The following is a 22,035-nucleotide window of genomic DNA, read 5'->3' on the forward strand; positions in this document are numbered from 1 at the left end:
AGCTAAACTATCATTATCGGCTAATCATGCCTTCTGAGTGCCCGTCCTCAATCCTCATATTCTTTTTCTCCTCTTTTTATGATAGACAGCTATATTCAACTGTGTGGGTAATAGAATCATGTAAAAGAAGACGGGATTATATTTACTGGTCCAGAGAGTCGAGCTATAACACAAGAACAAGAGCTGCATATGCTCATTGTCACCCACTTTAGTTTTCAAATCCCAATTCTGAGAATTTTCTGTGGACCTCACAAATACACCCAAATGAGTTCGAACCAAGTCCATAAGATATCCTTTTGTAATACGCCTTGCTATCATAGCCAATTATTGAAATTAAGATGGATATTATCTTCAATACCATTACATTGAAACTCATCTCTCATCATCACCGTGCCAAACCATGTCCTATCACTATATCGGAGGCTTTTATCTTAAATGCAGAACTTAGATTAAAATAAACAAATAAATAAATAAAATAAATCCTGGTATCATGTTAGTGAAGGCCACCTATGCATTGGTTTGAATTAGATCATGCCTAACATTCTCCTATTTGTCCCAACATAACACAATCTATTTTATTTTAACGATTTAAAAGCATTTCAAAAATCTTTTAATAAAATTTATTTGGGCTTGCAAATTAAAAAATTGGCATGGGATCCACATTTGAAAAACTTAATTCCTCTATAAATCATAGAATATATTATGCATATTCTTATAAAATAACCGCGGGTATGAATCATAGCAGTAAATGTATTATCAATCAAATGGCAACCTTCTATCAATGTATTACAATATTAAAGGCACTTCAAAGTGAATGTAATCAATGTATATACTATCATCATAGTATTCTGCAACTGTCTAAAAGCATGCTATGGATATTTAGCTCTTGAAGAATGGGGTAAACGGAAGATGGAGCATGCTAAGCAACAGGAAATGCTGAAAAAAAAAATAGTTACGTCTCAGGTTGAGGCTGCATTTGCCATCAAGCGAATGATAGATAAATTATGCAAAGATGGTGCATCCAAGTAGCAGCTGCAAATGTATTTTTCACTTTTGTCACGTCTAGTCTTGTTCTCTCATAATGATAGGATCATTGATGTTTCCATAAAAAAATTGATGGTTAACAGGTGGCTTTATTTTTAACATAACTCAAACTGCATTACTTCCTGTGGATGATCAATGACGATGGATATGATCACCCACCTTGATGTATATCATGCTTATCAGAATTATCAGAAGACAACCTTATTTCTCCATAGCCTCAATGATGTGTTTTGTGGTGGCAAGAGCCTTGGAGAATTGATCTAAGACAGGCAAACCCCGGCAAATTTTAGCATGAGTATTTCTTGGAATGAAACCAACTCCCACCATCAGGTCCAGCTAAAAACCAAGCTTCAATCCATGTAAAAATAGCACAGAGAAACAGGACTTCATCAATAGGTCTTCAAATGTATCCTAGTGTCTTCAAGGAATGTATCCGCAATTTGCTAATTAGTCACTCCAAGTCTCACTTGAAAGGGTAAACCCCAGAGAAGAATAAAGAGCTGAGGGAAAAGAGCATGAACATTGCAAAGTTTAATGTTTAATTTGCTTGGAATGCAGAGGCTATATCGGACTAGAAATCAGTGTTCTTTTCTTCAGACATTTCAGTTCAAAAATTCATTTTCTAAACAACAATACATGTTCTTTGACGTGAACGAGCCGGCAGCCACACGGTGCATCATATGAATGAAATCAGTTGAGAATAAAAGGAGAAAATGGGGATACCATGCACAGAAACGTTCACAGGCCCATTTTGCATCGATATGGGAAGTTGAAACGAAAGTTACTCCACCGCGCCCATCATATTCACATACAACAGGCTCACAAGTTCATATTCCACCAACAGCTCACAGTCGCATATATAGAGCCTTTATATCCAATGGTGGAGATGCTGTAATTACAAACCATTGCATGGATATCTGATGCTTCATATGGTTGGCATAACATTTACATCAACAATATCCATACCAACTGTGAAAAAGTTTGGACCCCAGATTAGGTCCAGGTACCTGCAGCTTGCTTCAACTCCAGAACAGCATATTTTATGGAATGATGAACTACGAGACACCAAGGTGCTAATTTAATAGCCTAGAAAAGGAATCTTGAACTAAATAAATAAATTAAAAAAAAAAAAAATCTGTACATCATTTGAGGCATGGTCAAGAACCCACACAATTTTCCCAAACGCCATATCTGGAGCTGAGGCTCCCCCCTCCAGTCTGCTGGGCATATTCTGCAATGACTTTATGCACACAAGCGTCCCAAGTCCTCGCCATTTCTCTTAGCGACATGGGCTGTGATAGGCCGCGGAGGGATATGCCGAATCTTGACTTTGCCTTGACAGACAGATCATCAGACTCTCCACTGCAAGTCCAAATGTAATAAAGCTATATGTTAGTTTAACCTTCATTAAATGAAACCGATTGCCTTGACAAATGAGCACATAAATGTAATTTTCACATCCCACCTTGATTCATCTGGAAGCTTGTCTAAGAGAACAGGGGAACACTTAGGATAGTTTGCAGGGACGAACAACCTCAGAGGCAGAATCGGACTCTGCATAAAGCAAAATAATTTATGCTAAGTAATATATGTTAGAAGCACATATGTAACTCTATCCCTGTCAGACTTACCATATGTAATGAAGCGCATTGTGACTTCAAACTTGGACTGAGAGCCACTGCAGTGAAAGAACATTTGATGACCGTTCCTTCTCCATCAGATGCAGCAGCAACTGAATCAGCATCCTCTTTACTTATGTTGACTGTTGTAATAATGAGCTGCTGATTTATCTCCCTAATCTCTTCTTCCAATAGAGTATGGTTTACCTGCAGTCAGATGCATCAATTCAGTAATGTTGAGATTTTTGATGCCCTGACCAGCTCCCAGGGGGTGGCTATATTAAAGCATTATCTACAAGATATGCAACACCGGTAATTATGCATAATTCCATCCGGAAAATGATGTGTACTGATTTATGATATTATTAGAAACATCTGGAATTCCCCTTTCACCACTAAAATTTTCAACCCTTCAAAATCTTTCTTGTCCATTTTTTCTTGTTATTTATAAACAGAGAGGTATCACACCTCCGACCAATATTGACAACAGAACTCTCAATACACAAATTGCCGTCAGATTCCCAATACCTATGACTCCTGGTGGAGTCAATTGAACGAGGAAATTCCATGCATAATGACAAGTTCAGCCTCTTGGAGCAATTCAAGGCAAAAATCCAGAACTTGGAAAAAGCAAACTCACAAAAAGCTAAGAAAGAGAATGGATAACTAAAATGCAGAAATTTAAAAAAAAAAAAGCACATAATTTTGGTATATCTATTCATGCAAGACATATGCACTATTATTACGTATTCTTAATGGAATAGATTATGATCAACAGTATGGATCTCTGGTTTGGATAGCCTTTCGTTGTTTTTCTAAACCTAGCCTTCTACCAAACATATAAAATTTAATGTGTAATCCAATTAATATTACACATATACAGATTACTATTGTATGATTGTCGGTTTGACTTGTATTGTTAAATTGAAGAGTGGTTAAACTTCATCATGCTTGAGAAACACTATACCAAAAGTAGATGTTTCCAGACTTTAAAACTACAAACTATATAAATTTTAAATTTTGTATATAAGCACACTTCTTCATGACATGAAGCTGATAGAAAAGGTTATTACCAGACTTTAAAATTACAAAGTATCATCAAAGCCACATTAAAGAAAATGTATACACCAAGAACTCAATAAAACAAACTGAATAACTGTCAGACTCAAGAAATAATCTTGATAATATGTACCTCAATTTTCTGCCTCTTGACATGAGATGTTGCAGTTGACTCGAACTCAGATGTATCAAAACCAAAAGATTGCTTGGTGCTATCATTTACACTGCCAGCCGATGACATATTATTCAAGGGCATGGAATTTGTGTTACGCTTTATTTTCTTTGCTGTAGAGATTCCATCTTGTGACATGAATTTTCTAGCTTGCTGATGGCATTTGGTCATGGCAACTAAATCTTCACCAACAGCAGCCCTAGAACCATTGCCGGGTGCTGAACCTGCTATTCTGTCAGTCATGCTAACAACATGTCCAATATCCCTGATGGCAGAGCTCAGAGCCTTTGGAGATGATGACTTTACCTGAAAGAGTTCCATGAGTGTTAGGGCATTTCTGAGTCTTGAACTCTAGAAAATACACTGCATCATGCATGCCCACTACCAAAGATTTGAATGAAGAGATGTTAAATTATTTTTAATAAAATCATATGTAACCAAAAATATCTGGATCAGGAGCATGCAAAGACATGTTTATTGATCAAGAATGATCAAAGCAAAACTGGATTGATTCAATAGTGATGAATGCAATTTTCTCTCATATTTGCACCCAAAACAATAATCTAACGAAACTTACATAAATGGATCAATTTCTGTAATGTTCTTTGGGTTAGAATATAACCTATCATTGCCAATATTTGGTTTAATTTCATTCATTTTCTTTAAATAGAACTTTTAACACTAAAAAGATATTTAAATGTCAATACCATTATATTGCCGTCCTACAAGAAACAAATGTGGCACAAATTTCCAAAATTTTAAATGATAAGAATCTAACATTAATTTCATTAACTTGATGTTACTCAATAATAACATCATTAAAGAGTTGAACTGCTAGATGTATATTATCGATACATCCATTTACTAAAGTCGCTAAGAAGTCCAAACTCTACTTTAATTTCAATGAATTGCAAGAATGTAAGCAGGAATTCTACAATGAACTTGTATTTTTTAAAAATTATATGATTTCATATTATTCTCTTTCTTTAGTACGGCGTATAAGATCATGGATTCAAATATTAGCGGAAAGGGACAGTACCACTGGTACCATACAGCTCCAGCACCAACATGGGACTGGGACTGCCCCTGGGTCATGTAGGTGTCCTGTGTGGACTAGAGGAGGGGGGTTAGCATCCCCCCCCTCTTCCTTCCTTGTTGCTTCACGTACATGGAATTAGCACTGAACAGGGTTTTGTGCACCATGTAAGTGAGATATGTGCTTTATTGGGCCCAAATAACCATTTTACTCTGGGTCCACCTTAAATCTGGTCAAGATAGGAATGAGGACACACTGCATCCAGAGTGCTGGAATGCAGGATGGTCATGGGGAATACCATCCCTCAGGAAAACCTATACAACCCTCATACTGTGATTTTTCATATCCTTGGAAAAGATGAACTCGTGAATTTCTGCAAGGTTCAATTTCTTAATTGAATATAAAGCTATAGAAGATGTAAAGAATAAAGGTCAGATAAGCAATATCTTTTGAACAAAGCAAGACCAAAGTTTTATATTGCGCAAAAAATGTAAAGCTCAATAACAACTACAGAAATTTGTGCTAGTCTAGGCAATACAGTATGTGATTAAACAGTTGACCCCTTCCAGAGGAAGTAGATGTGATGCAACTTGATTAGTACAGATTTCTACATAAGATAACATGGAAAGAAACAACAGTAAAAAAGATGACCAACCACTTTAATTAAGCGCTCTAGAGGCCATTCTGATGTACTCATTTTGTCAGGAGCTTTACTTGATGCATTAGCCTGATTACCATCTGGACTGGAGCTTTCTTCTAGAATGGATGAGGCTGATATGCCAGGTATACCAACAGCCAGTGCTTGAGGTGGTGCAAGAGCTGATTGCTGATGTCCAACATGTCCAGCATTAGTAAGTGGTGAGATACCAGAAAGATGTTTCTCAGAATCCACTGGTACAGGAGATGGGGCCATGGGAGTGCAAGGAGATGGAACAAAGGGTGAGCCAGCTGATTGCAGAGGGGTTCCACCTTTTACTTGAGAAGATAACAAACTGCACTGATCAGCTTGAGGAGAAGCATGGTGTGAATTTTGAGGAGATAAGACTTGAAGATTTTGAGGCAAGGAAATTGGCCAAGAAGCACCAGAAGCACTTGGCTTCAGTTGTTGATGATAATACCCATGGTGCTGGCCAACAGAGTAACATTGTTGATTAAGACCAGGTTTGATTCCTAACCCTGGTCTTACTTTTGACTCGTTGACTTCATTTGTCTGGTGAAGCTGTGGCATTTGGTGAGCCAGCATCTGTGCTGGTTGTTGTTTTTCTTGATGGTGCAACTGTTGCTCCAGTGATGGCTGCAACTGCATTAATTGCTGCTTTTGCTGTTGCTGAAGCACTTGTTGCTGCAAATGGTGCTGTTGTGACTGCTGCTTCATTTGCTGAGTTTGCATCAATTGCTGTTGTTGTTCCTGCTGCTGCTGCTTAAAATGCTGCTGCGGTAGTGTGTTAGAACTTGGTTGCATGAGGATAGCATTAGGTTGTAATGGATTCATAGAGCTGTTTGACAAAGCATTGGCATTGATCCGTTGAGGTGCATTAATGGTACTTGGCACAGATCCTCCACCACCTTGTGGCTTGGAGCCCATAGCACCCTGCTGCAATGAACTAAATGAGCTACCTTGAGCTGAATCTGAAATAGAACCAGGCTGTGATGCATTTGTGATATTCTGCCATGTTGTTGGAACACCAAAGTGGGTTGGCAAAGGCGTGGATACATGTTGCATGCCAGTCACAGCAGCTGGCTGCATTGAAGTTGCTGAACCTTGTAAATTCATGTGTTGCACCTGATTCATGTGATTGTCATGCTGCTGAAGCTGAGAAACCTGGGATGAGTGAGCAAGTCCACCAGGATGCTGGAATTGTTGCTGGCCCTGTGGTTGTGATGGTATAATTTTCTTTTTATTGGAAGCTAGAACATTAACAATTACTTTCTCGTACATAGGAAGTTTTTCCTTCAAACCAGTATGAATATTATTCTTTGATATCTGTAGAATCATTGAAATCCACTCTAACATTATCTTGAATCTTTTCAATTTTTCATGCTGTTCTGGCTGCTTTGCGGGCGGTATGAGAGCATCATGCTGCGGACAATAAAAATACCAAGATAGATACATAAGTTATCCCCCATCAGAAAGGTAGTAGAAGCTTGTCTTTAATACAAGAACTTCTTCTATTAATGTTTTAAAGAAAATCTAAATTCTCTTTTACAAAATCACAAGAGATATTAGAACCTGCTGCAACTCTAAAGTAATCTTTTGGTCAAGCTCATTGAGGTCAGCAAAGTACATCTCCCTCATGGATTTTATCTGTCATCAATGAAATATAATCAAAAAAATGAATGATAAAGCTTCACAGGAATATATACATGTACTTATATTCTAATTGTAGAAGCTATAGAGCTGATGTACCCAATTGTTTATGTCCCCAGCACATAAAATTTACCAATGTATATTGACATCAAGAAATAAGACTTCCTTCAATTCATGTTGTCACTTATCAGTAGATACGCTTAGAAGATTGGTGAATTGGGTCTAAAAATTTGTGATGCCACTATTTTTCATCAGATAACATAATCTGAACTAACAGAAAATATTATAGATGGAGTTATAACTTCTCATGAATTATTTTTCAACCTCAGGACTTATAAATTTCCCTCACACCCAGACAATTAGGTTTACTTCTTAATTTTGTCACTCTTCCTAAATTTTTTTCTTGTAGGTCTGTGACTCAAAATCGTCAACAAAACTACAAAAACATACATCCCATACATGGCCATCCATCAACTTTCTTTTAAGTCATCTTGTAAATTATATAAGAATGAGGAAAGTAGAATGTTCTACTTACTTTTCTGGGAAGTGCTACAGATGTTATGAGCTGTCAAAGAATCTTGATCTTTAAGTAATTAAACTTCTGGCTTAACATAGAAGGTAGACTAACATTGCATGAAAGAAACAAATTTAAGTGATAAGAACATGCCAAACAGGGAATGTATTAATTAAAGGGCTATAGAGAAAGGTAATTGTTCAACAGTGCCAAGTTTATGAGTTTATCACATACTGCACAGAGCAGTCAGAATCTTAAAACTTTATTTCCAAACATAAGGACCAATATGAAAAATCAGGGGATATTTGCTGTGTTTACTGATTACAATTAGATATGGAGATGTCAGATGCTTCTAAATTATTTTAAACAGACATACAAGAATGGTTATTCAAAATCAGTATAGATTTATGCAAATAATCAAAAAATGAAACGTTAGCCTCTCTTTTTAGCCTTTATATGAGTCGACAATATATGTTAGCATTTAGAAAATCATTAGTGTATCCAAATTGTGGATTGTTTGGTGCTGATTTAGCCCTCAATTTCAACCCTTGACTGACCACAACGGTATGAATCAAGCTTTCAACTTCATAACTTGTGAAAAAACTGAAAATTACATCAAAAAATTACAGAGAAGGAACAGAATATAATGCATAAAGACTTAACTGTTTTGACATTACCTTTTGATAGATCTCCTCCTGCAAATCAGCCACACCGGTATGTCCTGTTTGAGCTGTTGAATCCACACCAGCATGTCCTGTTTGAGCTGTTGAATCCACACCAGCATGTCCTATTTGAGCTGTTGAATCCACTGATGCTGCAGAAGAAAAGGGTTTTCTATATCATGAAGGATAAAAATATATGTGGAAATTCATCCTATAACTCGATCATTTGGTAAGGATATTTTCAATTTTCAAGTGGTGGGATTGAAATCAGATTAGACAAAGGAGAAGATTATTTACGTAAACCAAAATTTCCAAAGGCTTTTCAAATTAGCCTTTATGATGTATAAGGAACAAAGAAGGAATGATGAAACATTACTATGCAATTATTTACAAATGAAGAACACTTGGCCTTCAAACTTCATGCAACCCTTAAAGCAAGCCTGTCAGCTTATCAGATCATGGATATGCTAGCCTCCTCAAATCATTACACATTATTGTGCACAATTTGTTCAGCATGGCATAAGTGATGTCAGAGATTCTTTAAAATCATGAATTATTTCATAGAATGTATCTCATCCATGGATCACGACATGATAGAAGAACAAGCAACATAAAGAAAATGAGACAACAAAATGCACAATCTTGTATAATTAAATAGAATTTGCAGGCATGTGCCGGGAAATATACTTTGCAGTGCAATTAATAACCAATTCAACACAAGAAGGCAAAACACCTGTTATTCTTTATCCCTGGGACCACCAGTTATGCTTGCTACGGATTATAGGCAGTATTATAAATTATAGACGAGGAAGAAATAAGAAACAAAAAATCATCAATGAGGCCCCAGATGTCAAGACCTTTGCCAGATGCATAGAGAATAGCTACCCATACAGCATGGTCATTGGCACCAACAAACTAAAAACCCAAGATAGAAAGACAGTGGTGATCTGAATGCAGTTGTGTTGAGGATCAAACCAAGCAGTCAAGCACCAAACAATAACAAGGTTGAAGAGGCTAAAAGTCAAACAGTGGACCCAGGACAAGAGACAAAACAGATGAAGTACATGAAAAATACCAGCTAGCCAAAAAAGGAAAGAAAGGCAAGTCACCAGTTGAAGATAATATGCAAGTCCTTAGATGGAAGAAGTGGTTCTGAAAACAAGAGAATAAAATGCAGACCATTTGCTGAAAACCCAGCAGAGAATGAATGCAACAGTCATTAGCAGATTAAAATGCTACAATAGGAAATCACAGGCCAAGAAACAAGAAGCTCATAAATGTCACAGAGAGGAAAGGAAAAGCGAAACAAGGCTATCCATCAAACCTAATTAGAGAGCCTAGAAAGCAAAAATAGGGATCCTTTTATTGCTTTGAACCGAACAAAATATGCAAAGCAATGACTTAATATCAGGTGCTGATGTAACTGGCACTGCTCGCCCACCTTAACCAGACATGATCGTCATTCAGTATTCACCAGTCTTAGACAGAAGGGTCTGATTCACTAAAACTAGCATTGAATAATTATTCACATAATACAGAAGAGTTCCCTCGGTAGACAATTCAAGTCACAATATAATTCATATTTCATCACCCACCTCACCCACTTTTGGGTGTATGTAGAATTCTCTAAGACAGTCATCGCACCAATAAATATGTGAGTGTATCATTTTATTTCTTCTTTCACAGAGTTATATGATTTTTCCATCGACTCTCTAGCTTTCTAATTTTTTGAGAATTGAGATTGCTGTTTCACCACTCCTGCTTCATGTTAGGTGACAAGAACATTGGGAATGTGATGAAACATCAAGGCAGTGGGTGAGATACACAATGGTGTAGCAGATTACTTTACAAATAACATAAAACAACCAAAAGGAATGTGAAGAAAAGGTTAAATTTGGATTATAAAATATCCATTGGTTGCATGCAAAAGTATAAGAAAAATTTATAAATTCCAAGACTTACTACTAGAAGAGACCTCTGGAAGCACTCTTTGCACCTGGACAAATTGCTTCTGTGGCTCAATTGCATTCTGAGACTGAAGCAAGGCACATGAAGCTTGAAGCCTTTGCTGCATCTGTCTTTGCAAGGGATTTGGTCGTTGTTGCATTGCCAATTGTTGTTGCAACTGTGCAGGCTGAGATTGAAACTGAGAAATGATTTGCTGTTGTGTTGACTGATGTTGGGATTGTTGACCTTGTGGTTGCAGCAATGCCAAGGACGTCTGCTGGTTTTCCTGCTGTTCCTGTGTAAGTGTCTTAGGTTGTTGCAAAATATGCATCGAGTGCTGATGTACCTGCATGTTTGAAACATTAGGAAGGGATCCAGGTAGCTGCTCCTGCTGGTGCTGCTGCACCCTTGATATGTTGCTTTTGTAGCCTAACTGCTGCTGCTGATTTAAAGAAATATTTTGCTGATTTAACATCTGCTGAGGTTGTTGCATGCCCAAAAGGCTATTCTGCTGAACTGGCAGTCTCCGCTGCAACTGCTGCTGTTGTTGCATGTCTGGGACATGATTTTGTTGTCCAAGCAGTTGAGCCTGTTGCATATTTGAAATATTTGTTTGCTGCCGCTGCTGCTGCTGCTGTTGCTGCAATGATAAATTTGATTGCTGAGGAACTGGAGATGGCTGTTGTTGAAGTGAAGGTGTTTGTTGATGCATAGAAAGTGGTGCTTGCTGTCTGGCAACTGACTGTGGATGTTGCTGAAGCAAAGATGGCACTGATTGCTGGACTGGATTCAGTTGATTCTGTTGAAAGTCAGGTTGTGCAGCAGACTGCATTGTCATAGGCTGTGTCTGCTGAATACTACATTGGCCTGACTGAAGACCTGATGACATTTGCATCACATATTGTTGAGAAGATTGCAGTCGTGTTGGCTGCAGCAGAGATTGCTGTTGCATAAGTGAAGAATGCTGCAACTTCTGTTTTAGTAACTGTCGTTGAAGCTGATGCTGGCAAATAAGTTGATTCTGCGATTGCTGCTGCCGTTGGGAAATTATTTGTTGCTGTTGTTGCCTTTCCTGCATTTGCCATTGCGCATTGGCATAAATATCTGGTGGTGCACCTTGCCCTACAGAATTACTTACAGAGTTCTGTGATATGTCAGGCATGTTCTGCAGGTTGGATGTCTGACCAACAGCACTGGATATGTAGGACTGACTGTGACCTGTGACAGATGATAGTGCGGAAGGCAGGTTGGCAGAACTTTGTACAGCAGCTGATGTATTGTTTTGAAAGTTTTGAGGTTGAAGTTGTTGCCTTGCTGCAGGCAGATTAACCATGGGAGTCACTAATGATTGCCCTTGTTTGCCGATAGACACTGTTGTTCCAAAGATACCAGGGTGGTTGTTAGTTGACAGATTTGAGAAAGCAGTATAGAAATAAAAGCCTGTCACGAGAGCAATCATCCTACTTAGCAAACCTTAATTAACAAGTTTTATACGATCCGTACAGGGTTGGATTTAGTACAAAAGTGCCATTTAGCAAAGTCAAAAGAATTTCACAACAGGCTCTCTACCTAATGTCAACCTCATGGATCAATGTTATACCCTTAGACCCATTTTCTAAGACAAGTATCTGCCCCAATATTTTGAAAAAGGGCACTCATATGACACTCAGACATAGGTGCATAAGAAGAAATTCTTGGATAATGAAAGGATCCGACATTTAGACATACACCAACACACCAGAGCATATCTAATATAGGTCATACCTAGCTGAGGCATCTTTAGAGAAGAAAGAGACTTACCATAAAGCTTAAAGAGGTTGACACATGATAATTAGAGTCGTACAAATAGCTTAAAAGACATGGGGAGCAAAACCATTCCTTAGCTGACATTAGCACTGATCCTACTCTGGGTTACTCGAATTGAGGATGAATGGTCAATGCAAAGAAATGAGAATTGATCTGGACATGTTTTAGATTTTTATACTAACATGAAAATATTCATTTTTCATAAAAAGTGGATGGATTTTGCCAGAAAAAAAATGTGGTTCCTTCAACATTTCAATGCAATTTGGCATGAAAATTAGCAATGTTAGTGTGTTTTTGTGGAAGATGATTTTATATCAAAAAGGTAGTAAATTCTAGAATATGCTATCGGAAACTTTTCCTCCTTTTCTTTCAGCAACAGATATTGTCAGGTGGCAGGTGAAATTTCACATGCCCATGCCCAGTGCTTTTAAAAAATTATTATTATTAAAATCAGATTTCATAAAAAGGGAAAATAATCTATCAGCAAATTAAATCTGTTTTTCAGTTAACTGGCTACTGTCTGCTAACAGTCAAAGTTTGTATGCACAGATTATTGCTTAATATCCTTGTTTCCTTTTGTCGGTTGCTCACTTTCATTCATGTAAATCGCTCTTATTATTCTTAGAAGTAGCAATGTGGTCTCTTATGATAGTTGCCTTCAAACTTGAGTTCCATTCTCTATTATTGCCTATTTGATCGAGTACGATGCCAATTCATATTAATTTTTATTCTAGACCTCTTTAGATGGTGTGCCATGCATGCGTATGACATGCTAATTAGTTATTTATCACACATCTTTGGTATGGTAAAGGATGCTAAAATGGCTTAAATTGGTCAAGAAAAAAAGATCAAGTTAAAGCGTGTCTACCATCAAAAAAGAAGCTTTTATAAAATAAACCAAGAAAAGGTTAGGGGATCAAAAGATATCAAAGCATATCAAAATTGCAAATTTTCAAATATCTCGCAAAACTTTCAATATTAGTGCTTGTCCAGTGTAAGTACAAAACAGAACATATATTGTACAGACCACTAACCAACTTGACCAAAACAAGTAATACATAAACCTTTGCTTTTGCAAGTTTGTTTAATCCTTTGGTTGTAAGCTATTGACATGCCAATCCACTTATGCAGTTTAACAAAATATGGGAGACTGCATTCCTATTCATCTAGTTCATCATCCAGTCTAAAGGAACAGTGGAGACTAGCTCCTAGCTGCATGAACTGAAGCTTTGTAAACAACAAGGTAGTCCTTTATAGCAACAAAAGGGGTAGCAAAACTGGACCCGAAACAAAACTTGGTCTGACCTGCACCTGTTCACATCAGATTTAGGTCAGGGATTTTAGTCTGGGTTAGGTACAGGTAAAATTTTTTGATCCAAAATTTAACTATGTCAGATGTGGGTCAAGCCTTGGACTACTCACACCATGAGAATAAAGTTTTACTCAGATCAGGTTGGGTCTTGAGCTTGGTTTAAAGACTTTGAGAGCCATTGCTCTCCTTTTAATACTAGAATATTCACATTAAACTTGGCACATCAAGAGTTGCAAGGATTGGGTCAAAAAGTCAGAGTCAGGATAGTTTGGGTTTGGGTCATGTTGCATGGGCTGGGTCATGGGGGTAATGTGTCAGTGGGTATATAGATTGAAGAATCCCAATATCATGTTGGACCAGATTAAATATGGTTCCAGATTTCATATAATATTGTCCTACCTTGACCCACTTGAACTATTGAATAACAAGTGCAGAACAAGAACTAAAAAGAATGAGAAAAACATACTAACAAAGAACATTGGAAGCAAATTGTACAATTATACAGAAAAAGACACTAAATAAAACCAGACCAAAGGTAGGAAGAATGTACATGGTGCAACGTCAAATGATATTTCACATATAGAACAAGCTCGGAGCATTTATCAGCTTCATGTCGATCATACATCAAATATAAACAATTGAAAATAAACAATAATATGCTAAAATGAATGGAATAGGATCAGTGAGTTTCCTTTGGATCTTTTGTGACATTGCATTGTTAAGAAGCAATATATTTTTTCAAGTCAATACCTGGGACTGTAGGATTTTGGTTTGGAATTGCGGTGTTCACCATTGAAGGATTAATTGGCGTATGCTGAGTCTTTGCCTCCATTGAAAGCAATTTCAGAGCAATTCTCTTCAGATAATCGGCCTGCAATATCAGAGTCAGAAAATTACTTCGCATGAAAGCTGACAATTCAGATTAATGAGAATGAGAGGAATAAACAGATATAAGCATTTTTTTTTTACCAAGAAAATGAATATTTATGAGTAAGGGTACTGATTTGTCACCCACAGTTTGTTTGGCCCGTATAAGCTATTCAAAGATACTTACCATGGTAAATCCAACAATTCAAAAATCAAGTCTTTAAAATTAATAGACAAAAGGAAATCAAAAGCATGATTTGCATTGTGGAAGATTAGCAAATAGCAGACAGCTTCCAACATCAGGTAGGTCAAGTAGCCAAATTAAAGTCAAGGAAATATGTGTAAATTCAGCAAGAGCTACAGAACATAGGTATTTTTTCCTTCCCTTCTTTTTCTTGACAAGCTGAAGTAAACACTGCCAGGTGATAAAGTAACAATTCTTCCTATAACTGCCAGCATAGCATGCTGAATCATGATAGCCAACATACCGATTAATTCACATAAAATCTAGCTTCCCCCACATGATTTGACTAAAAGTGTAACACCTGCACCTTATAGTTGTAGACCATGCATTTTTCATATTTCATTGATCAATTGAACTCCTTCGATCTCTTATCCACCCTCCCCCATGCCCCCAAAGACATGGGTAAAGCCATGGAACAGGAAAGAAGACAAATTGACCTTTCCTATCAGCTCCATCCACTTTGAAATAACATAAAGCGACAGAGAAATAAAGGGAGAAAAAATCTTTTTGTACTATTACAACATATCATTAGAATCAATTCACACTAATTCTCAAACTCCAGATGGCCAAATTCCGCAACCACACAATCTCAGTGATTTTGGCATGACTTATCTTGATGAGAACTGTCAACTGTATACAAACAAGCATATGTATCTTTGTACCACCTATGTTATTAGTATTAATTCACACTACTCAATTCCAAATGGCCAGCAAATTCATTATGAGTTCTTGCTGCTAAACCTATTCAATTCTACCCATCTCAACATTTTTCATATGACTGTTATCTTGACCAGAATTGTAAATAAACAAACATATCCTGACAGGGGTAACTTAATTAACTTCCTGATAAGGTAAACATGCATTGCAGTTGAGCATTTCAGAACTCTGCATGTACATGATCACTAAAATCTTTTGATTATAAAATGATAACCAGTTCCAGGAGACTCTTTCGAGTCCCTCAGGCCCTGGTTATATGACAAGTGCCAAAGATATTTTCCAGAACACACACTGGAACATGGTTGCAGTTTTAACTTTAAATTTGTAGGAACATTCACTAAGAAAGAATGATGCTTGACTGCTTATAGAACCAATAATTCATCTTGCAACATAAAAGACTCACAAAAAAAAGGTTTGAAATTCAGGTAAATAAATGCACCTGGCTTGTAGCTGCATTATAAATCTTCTCTTCAAATTGTACAGCAATTTTTTTAAGTTCCTTTAAGCCCTCGGGCACAGAGATAGGCAAGTATCTCTTTAAATTGTCCATTCTGCAAAAAATACAAATATGTTATTAATAACGGAGTATAATTTCATGCAGAAACTATTAAGAGGATGCAGTGACTATAAATATGAAAACTTTATGCCTGCAGAGATATCATGGATGAGGACTCGTCCATATATATAAGGAAGCTTACCCTTAGAACAAGCTCAAACCCATCTATTTCAGATTGGAATCATGAATTCCTTCAAATCTATAAAGTTAGGGAAAATCAAATGAAGCAAGTTTTGGACATCTTTCTTAACAAGCTCAGACAAGTTGGCCCAGCAACCCCCCCCCCCCCCAACCAACAACACATACACACAGCATTCAAGTTCTGCCCAGATGACACATCAAGATTGAAATCCATCTGACATGCTAATACATTCTGACAAAGTCTTCCTTAAATCCAAGAATCAACCGTTTTCATCTCAGTTCGATATGTGCACCATAGATACCAGCACCAGGCAGACCATCTTTCAGCGAAAATTTCCAAACGAATTCTTCTATTTCCGAAATTAATCACACCTAAACACGTTCTAAAACAAGAACAAATACCGACAATTTTTTTTTAAAAAAAAAAAGGAAGGAAAGAAGGAAGGAAACTATTCCATAGACTCAAAATTTCTCGCTGTGACCAGCGGATCATTCCACACACACAAAATTCGACCCTGGAAAGCATCACGGTATCAAGATTTAAGAAACCACCGGCCCAATAATGATCCATCGCTCATGCATGTCCCCGATTCATCTGAAAACCTAAAAAGAATCAAAAGAAAGACGCGAGAAAAGGGTCCGGGATCCACTCACATCTTATTGACGATCCTCTGCCGCGATTCGTGCTGCAGCTCGGTCCTCCAGTCGCCGGATGCGGCGTCGGCAGCGGAAGCCTCCCCCTGGCCGAGCCAGCAGCTGTTCCCATCCATCCGCGGCGACCGAAACGCCTCCGGCAAAGGCCAAAGCTCAAAAGGCAGATATCGGCGGCGAATATCGGCGGCACGACCAACGGGGAAGATTCCTCCTACAGGAAAGCAGACCGCCCCCTCGAAGTCCCAAGTTTCTATCCACACAGACGCAGTCCCTGTTAACGCCTATATATAGCGGCGGGCACCAGAGGAAAAGATAGTGACGCTGAGTACGGTGAACTCCGAATTCGAACTGGACTCGGAGTCCGGGAGTTCATCGTACTCAGCATCACAATCTTTTCCTCTAATGCCCGCCGATATATATATATATATATATATATATATATATATATATATATATATATATATATATTGTAGAGAAGTATTAGAATCTTGTCAATTCAACTCTTCAAATATGTTTGATTGTACCATTTAAAAAAAAATATTGAAAAACTTTCATCGATTTCAAAAATCTCCTAAGAAACGTCATGACCTAAACTTCTGCGACTCCATCCGAACACCAACGAATCTCAGCCATCATCCAAGTTTTCCTGCTCGACTGCTCCAAGCCAACAACCATACAAGCATCGGCGACTACTCGCAGTCGGGACCGAAGAGAGGAGGCGAGGGGGGTTGGCGATGTCGGAGGAGGAGAGGGGATGGGAGGGAAGTTGGTGGCACTAAAGCTAGAGGAGGAGAGGGACAGTCATCGGTGCTCATACGGAACCGTGGGGGCTCGGATTCGCCAGAACTGAGTGAGGGAATAGGAGGGGATAGCGACAGGACGGGGCTGCGAAAAGGAGGAGAGGGGGGTTAGTGGCATCGGAGTCAGAGAAGGGGGGGCAGGGGGTTTGGTGGTCGTACGGAGCTGGGTGCGGCACAGACGATGGTGGGGTGGGGCCGGATTGGTGGCATCAAAGCCAGAAGAAGGGAGGGGCGGTCGTCGATGCTCACACGGAGCTGTAGGGCTCGAATTCGCCGAGGCCGAGAGAATAAACAGGAGGGGATGGTGACAGAGCAGGGCCATAGAGGAGAGAGGAGGGGGGTTGGTGGAGCCAGAGTCGAGGGACGCAACGGGGGCAGGGGGTGGGGGAGAAGACGATGAGAGGAAGGGAAGGGGAAAAAGAAAAAAAATATTTAGAGAGGAGAAGAAAAAAATATTATTATTTTATTATTATTAATAATTTAAAATATTACTTTTTTAGAATATTAATTTTAAGAAAAATATTTGGAGAGGGAGAGGAAAAAAGTAAAAAGTAAAAAAATATTATTATTTTATTATTAATAATAATTTGAAGCAAAAAAATATTAATTTTAAAATAATAATAAAAATATTATTTTTTTCAAAATATTATTTTAAAAATACTATTAATAATAATAACAAATTATTTTTAAAAAAGTTATTTCAAAACATTAATAATAAGATATTATTTTAAAAATATTATTTTTAAACAATAATAAATATATATTTTTTAAAATATTAATTTATTATTAATAATAATTTAAATAATAATAAAAATATAATAATATCGAAAAAAATTATTTTCATACATCCAGCATGGACGGTGATGGGGCGAGGCTGCAGCAGGGGCGGCACGGATGGTCGTGACCTGGATCTCATGTTGTGGGGGCAAGGGCAACAGGACGAAGAAAAAAAAAAGAAAAAAAATATTTAAGGAGAGAGAGAAAAAAATATTATTATTTTATTATTATTAATAATTTAAATCAAAAATATTAATTTTAAAATAATAATAAAAAATATTATTTTTTTCAAAATATTATTTTAAAAAATAATATTTTTATTATTAATTTAAAAATACTATTTATATAATAACATATTATTTTTAAAATATTAATTTTAAAAAACTAATAATAAAATATTATTTTTAAAAATTATTTTTTTAAATAATAATAAAAATATTATTTTTAAAATATTAATTTATTATTAATAATAATTTAAAAAATAATAAGAATACAGCAACATCTAAGAAATAGGATAACAACATTTGAAAAATTATTTTCATACATCCGGTCCTGTGCAACACACGAGTCTTTGATTAGTTTTGATAGTTTTAGAACTCTATTTAATTATTTAAAAAAATAAATTTATATTTTAATAATATTTTGATTTTTGAGTTTAGGTAGGGCTGAAATGTGTCACGTTGACGTCCCTTTTGCCATGTGTGAGAGATGTGGAAGAGTGCAGAAAAGAATGAGAAAAAAGCGAAAAGAAAGATTATCTTTACGTGTGGATATTTTTTCAAAAGTATCTTTTTAAGGTTTTAGTCTTTATTTTTTTAAATAAATTTATTTTTTTAAAAATTTTTTCATAATTATTGTTCTCATTATTTTTTATAATTATTTTTTATATTTGATATTTGTTCTGCATCTTGAACCAATACGATCGATCTATTCAAAGTAGCATGCCGTTTTATATAGTATCAAAAATATAATTTTGATATTGGTGGTCCATATATTTGTGATTTTATATGATATCAAATCTATAGATTTGGAGAGTAATCAAGTTGTTTGTGACTTCACTCAAGTTTATTCGAAGCATAATTTTTAAAGCAGTAACTTGATTATTGGTGATTATTGTATTCATAGCTCAACGTGGCTCAAGAGTTTTCAATAATCTCTTGTGTGGCGATGCAAACCTGTGAACTCATATTTTGGTAATTCAAGAGGTGAATCATTATAGCATCTTCTATGTTAATGAATTTGAGAAGCCCAATCTTACCAACATCGACAAATCCCATTGCACTCTATAAGTTGAACTATATCGGTGATCTAACATGGAAAGTTATTGTCAAATCTTATTTAAAAAGATACGATTTATAGGATATCTTGGATGAGTCAACAATGCCAACAGATACCCTCAATGATAAAGTTGTGAAAAAGAAAGTGGAATTTAAAATTTAGAAGATAATATCAATTATTCAAATTTAGATGATAAAGAAGATTATTTTTATATTTAAGATGTAAAAGAGTCAAAGAAAGGTGAGATATTCTTACGGCTGCCCACTCAAATGCATACAAGATGTAATATCCCAAATAAAAATCATTTGAAGAGTAGATTCTAGTTCCAAACTTCTCTAATGATTTAGAAAAAAATAAAATTAGTTTAAAGATGAAGATTTGAAATAGGAGGAGCTTTATCAGCTAAAAACTGGATCAAATTCAGAAGACAAAATACTGCAAGATTGATGAGCTTGAAGATTAATCAAGTCTAAAAGAAAAATTGAAGCAAACAAAACTTAATCAAGTAGATACTATATCAAATTCAGAAGAGATTATGTTTGAAAGACCAGTTGATTCTAGAATTGTTTTTTTTTTTGGAAGAAGATTCTAGAATTGCTTTGAAAGAGTCAAAGAACAATTGATTCCATTATGGAGATCCATAATAAGGAGTCAAATCATGTAAAAAAATCTTATATTGAAGCTATCCAAGATCTGGATGTTTCACATAAAAATTTAATCCATTTGAGGATGCAAAGTGTTAGGAAAAATATCTCAAATTCGATCCACAAGAAGCTCACAGCGAGGTCTAGGACGACGAACGGAGTCCAACGAGCATAAGATTAACCCAAATGGAGTCCAAATGGTGAAGACACATGCGAGAGAAGTCCGAAACAGATGGCACGATCCACAGAATGGTAGAGGCCAGCGACGGTGCAGCCCAGCCTCGTAGACGCACGGGCGCACGACCCAGCGCTGGCGAGTGCGGGCACATGCGGTGCGCGGCCCTGGCCCAAGCGAGTGAGTTGGTGCAGCTCGTGTGACTCCATGTGGTCCACGCATGGTGCGTGGACCGACGGTCCATGGGAGGCTTTGTGGATCAGGCGAATATTTTCCACTGGTTTCTCGCGATCCATCATGGACTAGAGATGGTTTTCCAGTGGTTTCTCACAGCTCATGCGGGGCTATCATGGATCAGGGTATGATCGGATGGGTATTCATCCGAGAGGTGATCCAATAGTTAGGGAATGTATCAATCTTGATCTGAAGGCTGGAAAGCTTGATCAGGCGTGATCATGCATGATCCGATAGATGAGATGGCTTCCAGCTTAGATCAAATGGTGGCTGAGCTTCTAGAGTTCGATCAGGAGAGGGTCTTTGATCATGTATGGTTTTAGGCCTTTAAAGGGCCTTGTGGCCAATAGAGAATCGAGAGGATGTCGTGTGCAATCGTGAGGAGTCCGGCTATCAGTGGAGGCATCAATGTGTGGGAGGCTCGTGCAGCCATTGAGAGGAGTCTGACAGGGCACCAAGTGTGCACAGCAGGCAGAGCAAATGCAGAGAGAGCCTAGTAGAGCGTCAGACAGAGTAGCTATGGATTGGCACGATGTAGCAGTTCGCTCCACTGCAAGCATTCAGAGGCGTCAAAGATCCTGGTACTGACAGGCCTGTGAGAAGGTCTTTTTGGGGGACTTTTAAGAGAGCTTTTATGAGGATAGCTTTTAGTTGAGAGAGATGTATATACAGAGAGTTGGGAGAGGATGTTCTCCTTTTGTATTATTTTTTCTTCTAATGAAGCTTGCATGCTCCATGGAGGTAGCACTTGGACTGTTCCACATACTTGATTGTATTTTTTCTATTTTATTTTTTTTCTACTATAATGCGAGTGGTATCGAAAAGGTCCTGTGGTGGTTGTGGTGTTCTGGCCAGATATCTCTAATAGAAAAGTTGGATGATTTGGAAATAGTTTTGAAAAAAAGTAGCATGAAGATATACTTGGTGGAGATGATTTTTGTTATACAAGATTTATCATACATCAATTAATTTAAAGCTACTCCAAAATTCAAACTATTAGAAGACTCTATGCATAAAGATTTGATTATATATATAGAAATCAACTGTGTGTAGCGAAACTTCTTCAGTTAAGGTATATGAATACGACTAAAGTTCTACTTTTGTTTTTACTAGTGTATAGATAATAGCCGATGCTCATAATTATTACAACCACCAACATGATATTCATTGGGATAAGCTAGATGTTCGAAGGAATCTTGGCATTGTGACTATAGAGTTAATATCGAGAAAAAATATTATGGGACATCATCTTCTTCGACATATGCATTAAAAAGGATGAGCCAATAGGGGAATTATTGTTTGAGCCATGAAGGAGTTCCGTTCAATTATTAGTTCAATAAATTGTTATATATTGTCGTTATTATTTGAATGGTGGCAATGACTATTATAGCATTTCATGATATTGATAAATGCAATATTGTCAACATAGACTTTGTAATGAGGGGAGTGTCGGGATACATTGCTAAGTC

General features: G+C 37.0%; 1 protein-coding gene across 2 annotated transcripts; it reads right to left on the minus strand.

Annotated features, from left to right (window-relative positions):
* Positions 1-1,813: 1,813 nt before the first annotated feature.
* LOC105059145 (mediator of RNA polymerase II transcription subunit 15a) lies at positions 1,814-17,045 on the minus strand. 2 transcript variants are annotated; one of them, XM_073249860.1, is made up of 12 exons: positions 16,659-17,045; positions 15,747-15,858; positions 14,230-14,350; positions 10,377-11,732; positions 8,500-8,566; positions 8,430-8,466; positions 7,161-7,235; positions 5,586-7,010; positions 3,856-4,200; positions 2,676-2,870; positions 2,510-2,598; positions 1,814-2,406 (listed from the first exon to the last, which is right to left on the minus strand). In XM_073249860.1, exons 1-12 carry the CDS (start codon positions 16,772-16,774, stop codon positions 2,202-2,204), a joined length of 4,143 nt encoding a protein of 1,380 aa, XP_073105961.1. In that variant the 5' UTR covers positions 16,775-17,045; the 3' UTR covers positions 1,814-2,201. The 2 variants fall into 2 exon arrangements, with proteins under 2 accessions (XP_073105961.1, XP_010940665.1); XM_010942363.3 differs by having other exon boundaries at positions 8,430-8,566.
* Between the last annotated feature and the right edge of the window lie 4,990 nt (positions 17,046-22,035).

The sequence above is a fragment of the Elaeis guineensis genome, chromosome 16, assembly GCF_000442705.2.
Source record: "Elaeis guineensis isolate ETL-2024a chromosome 16, EG11, whole genome shotgun sequence".
Lineage (NCBI taxonomy): Eukaryota > Viridiplantae > Streptophyta > Magnoliopsida > Arecales > Arecaceae > Elaeis > Elaeis guineensis.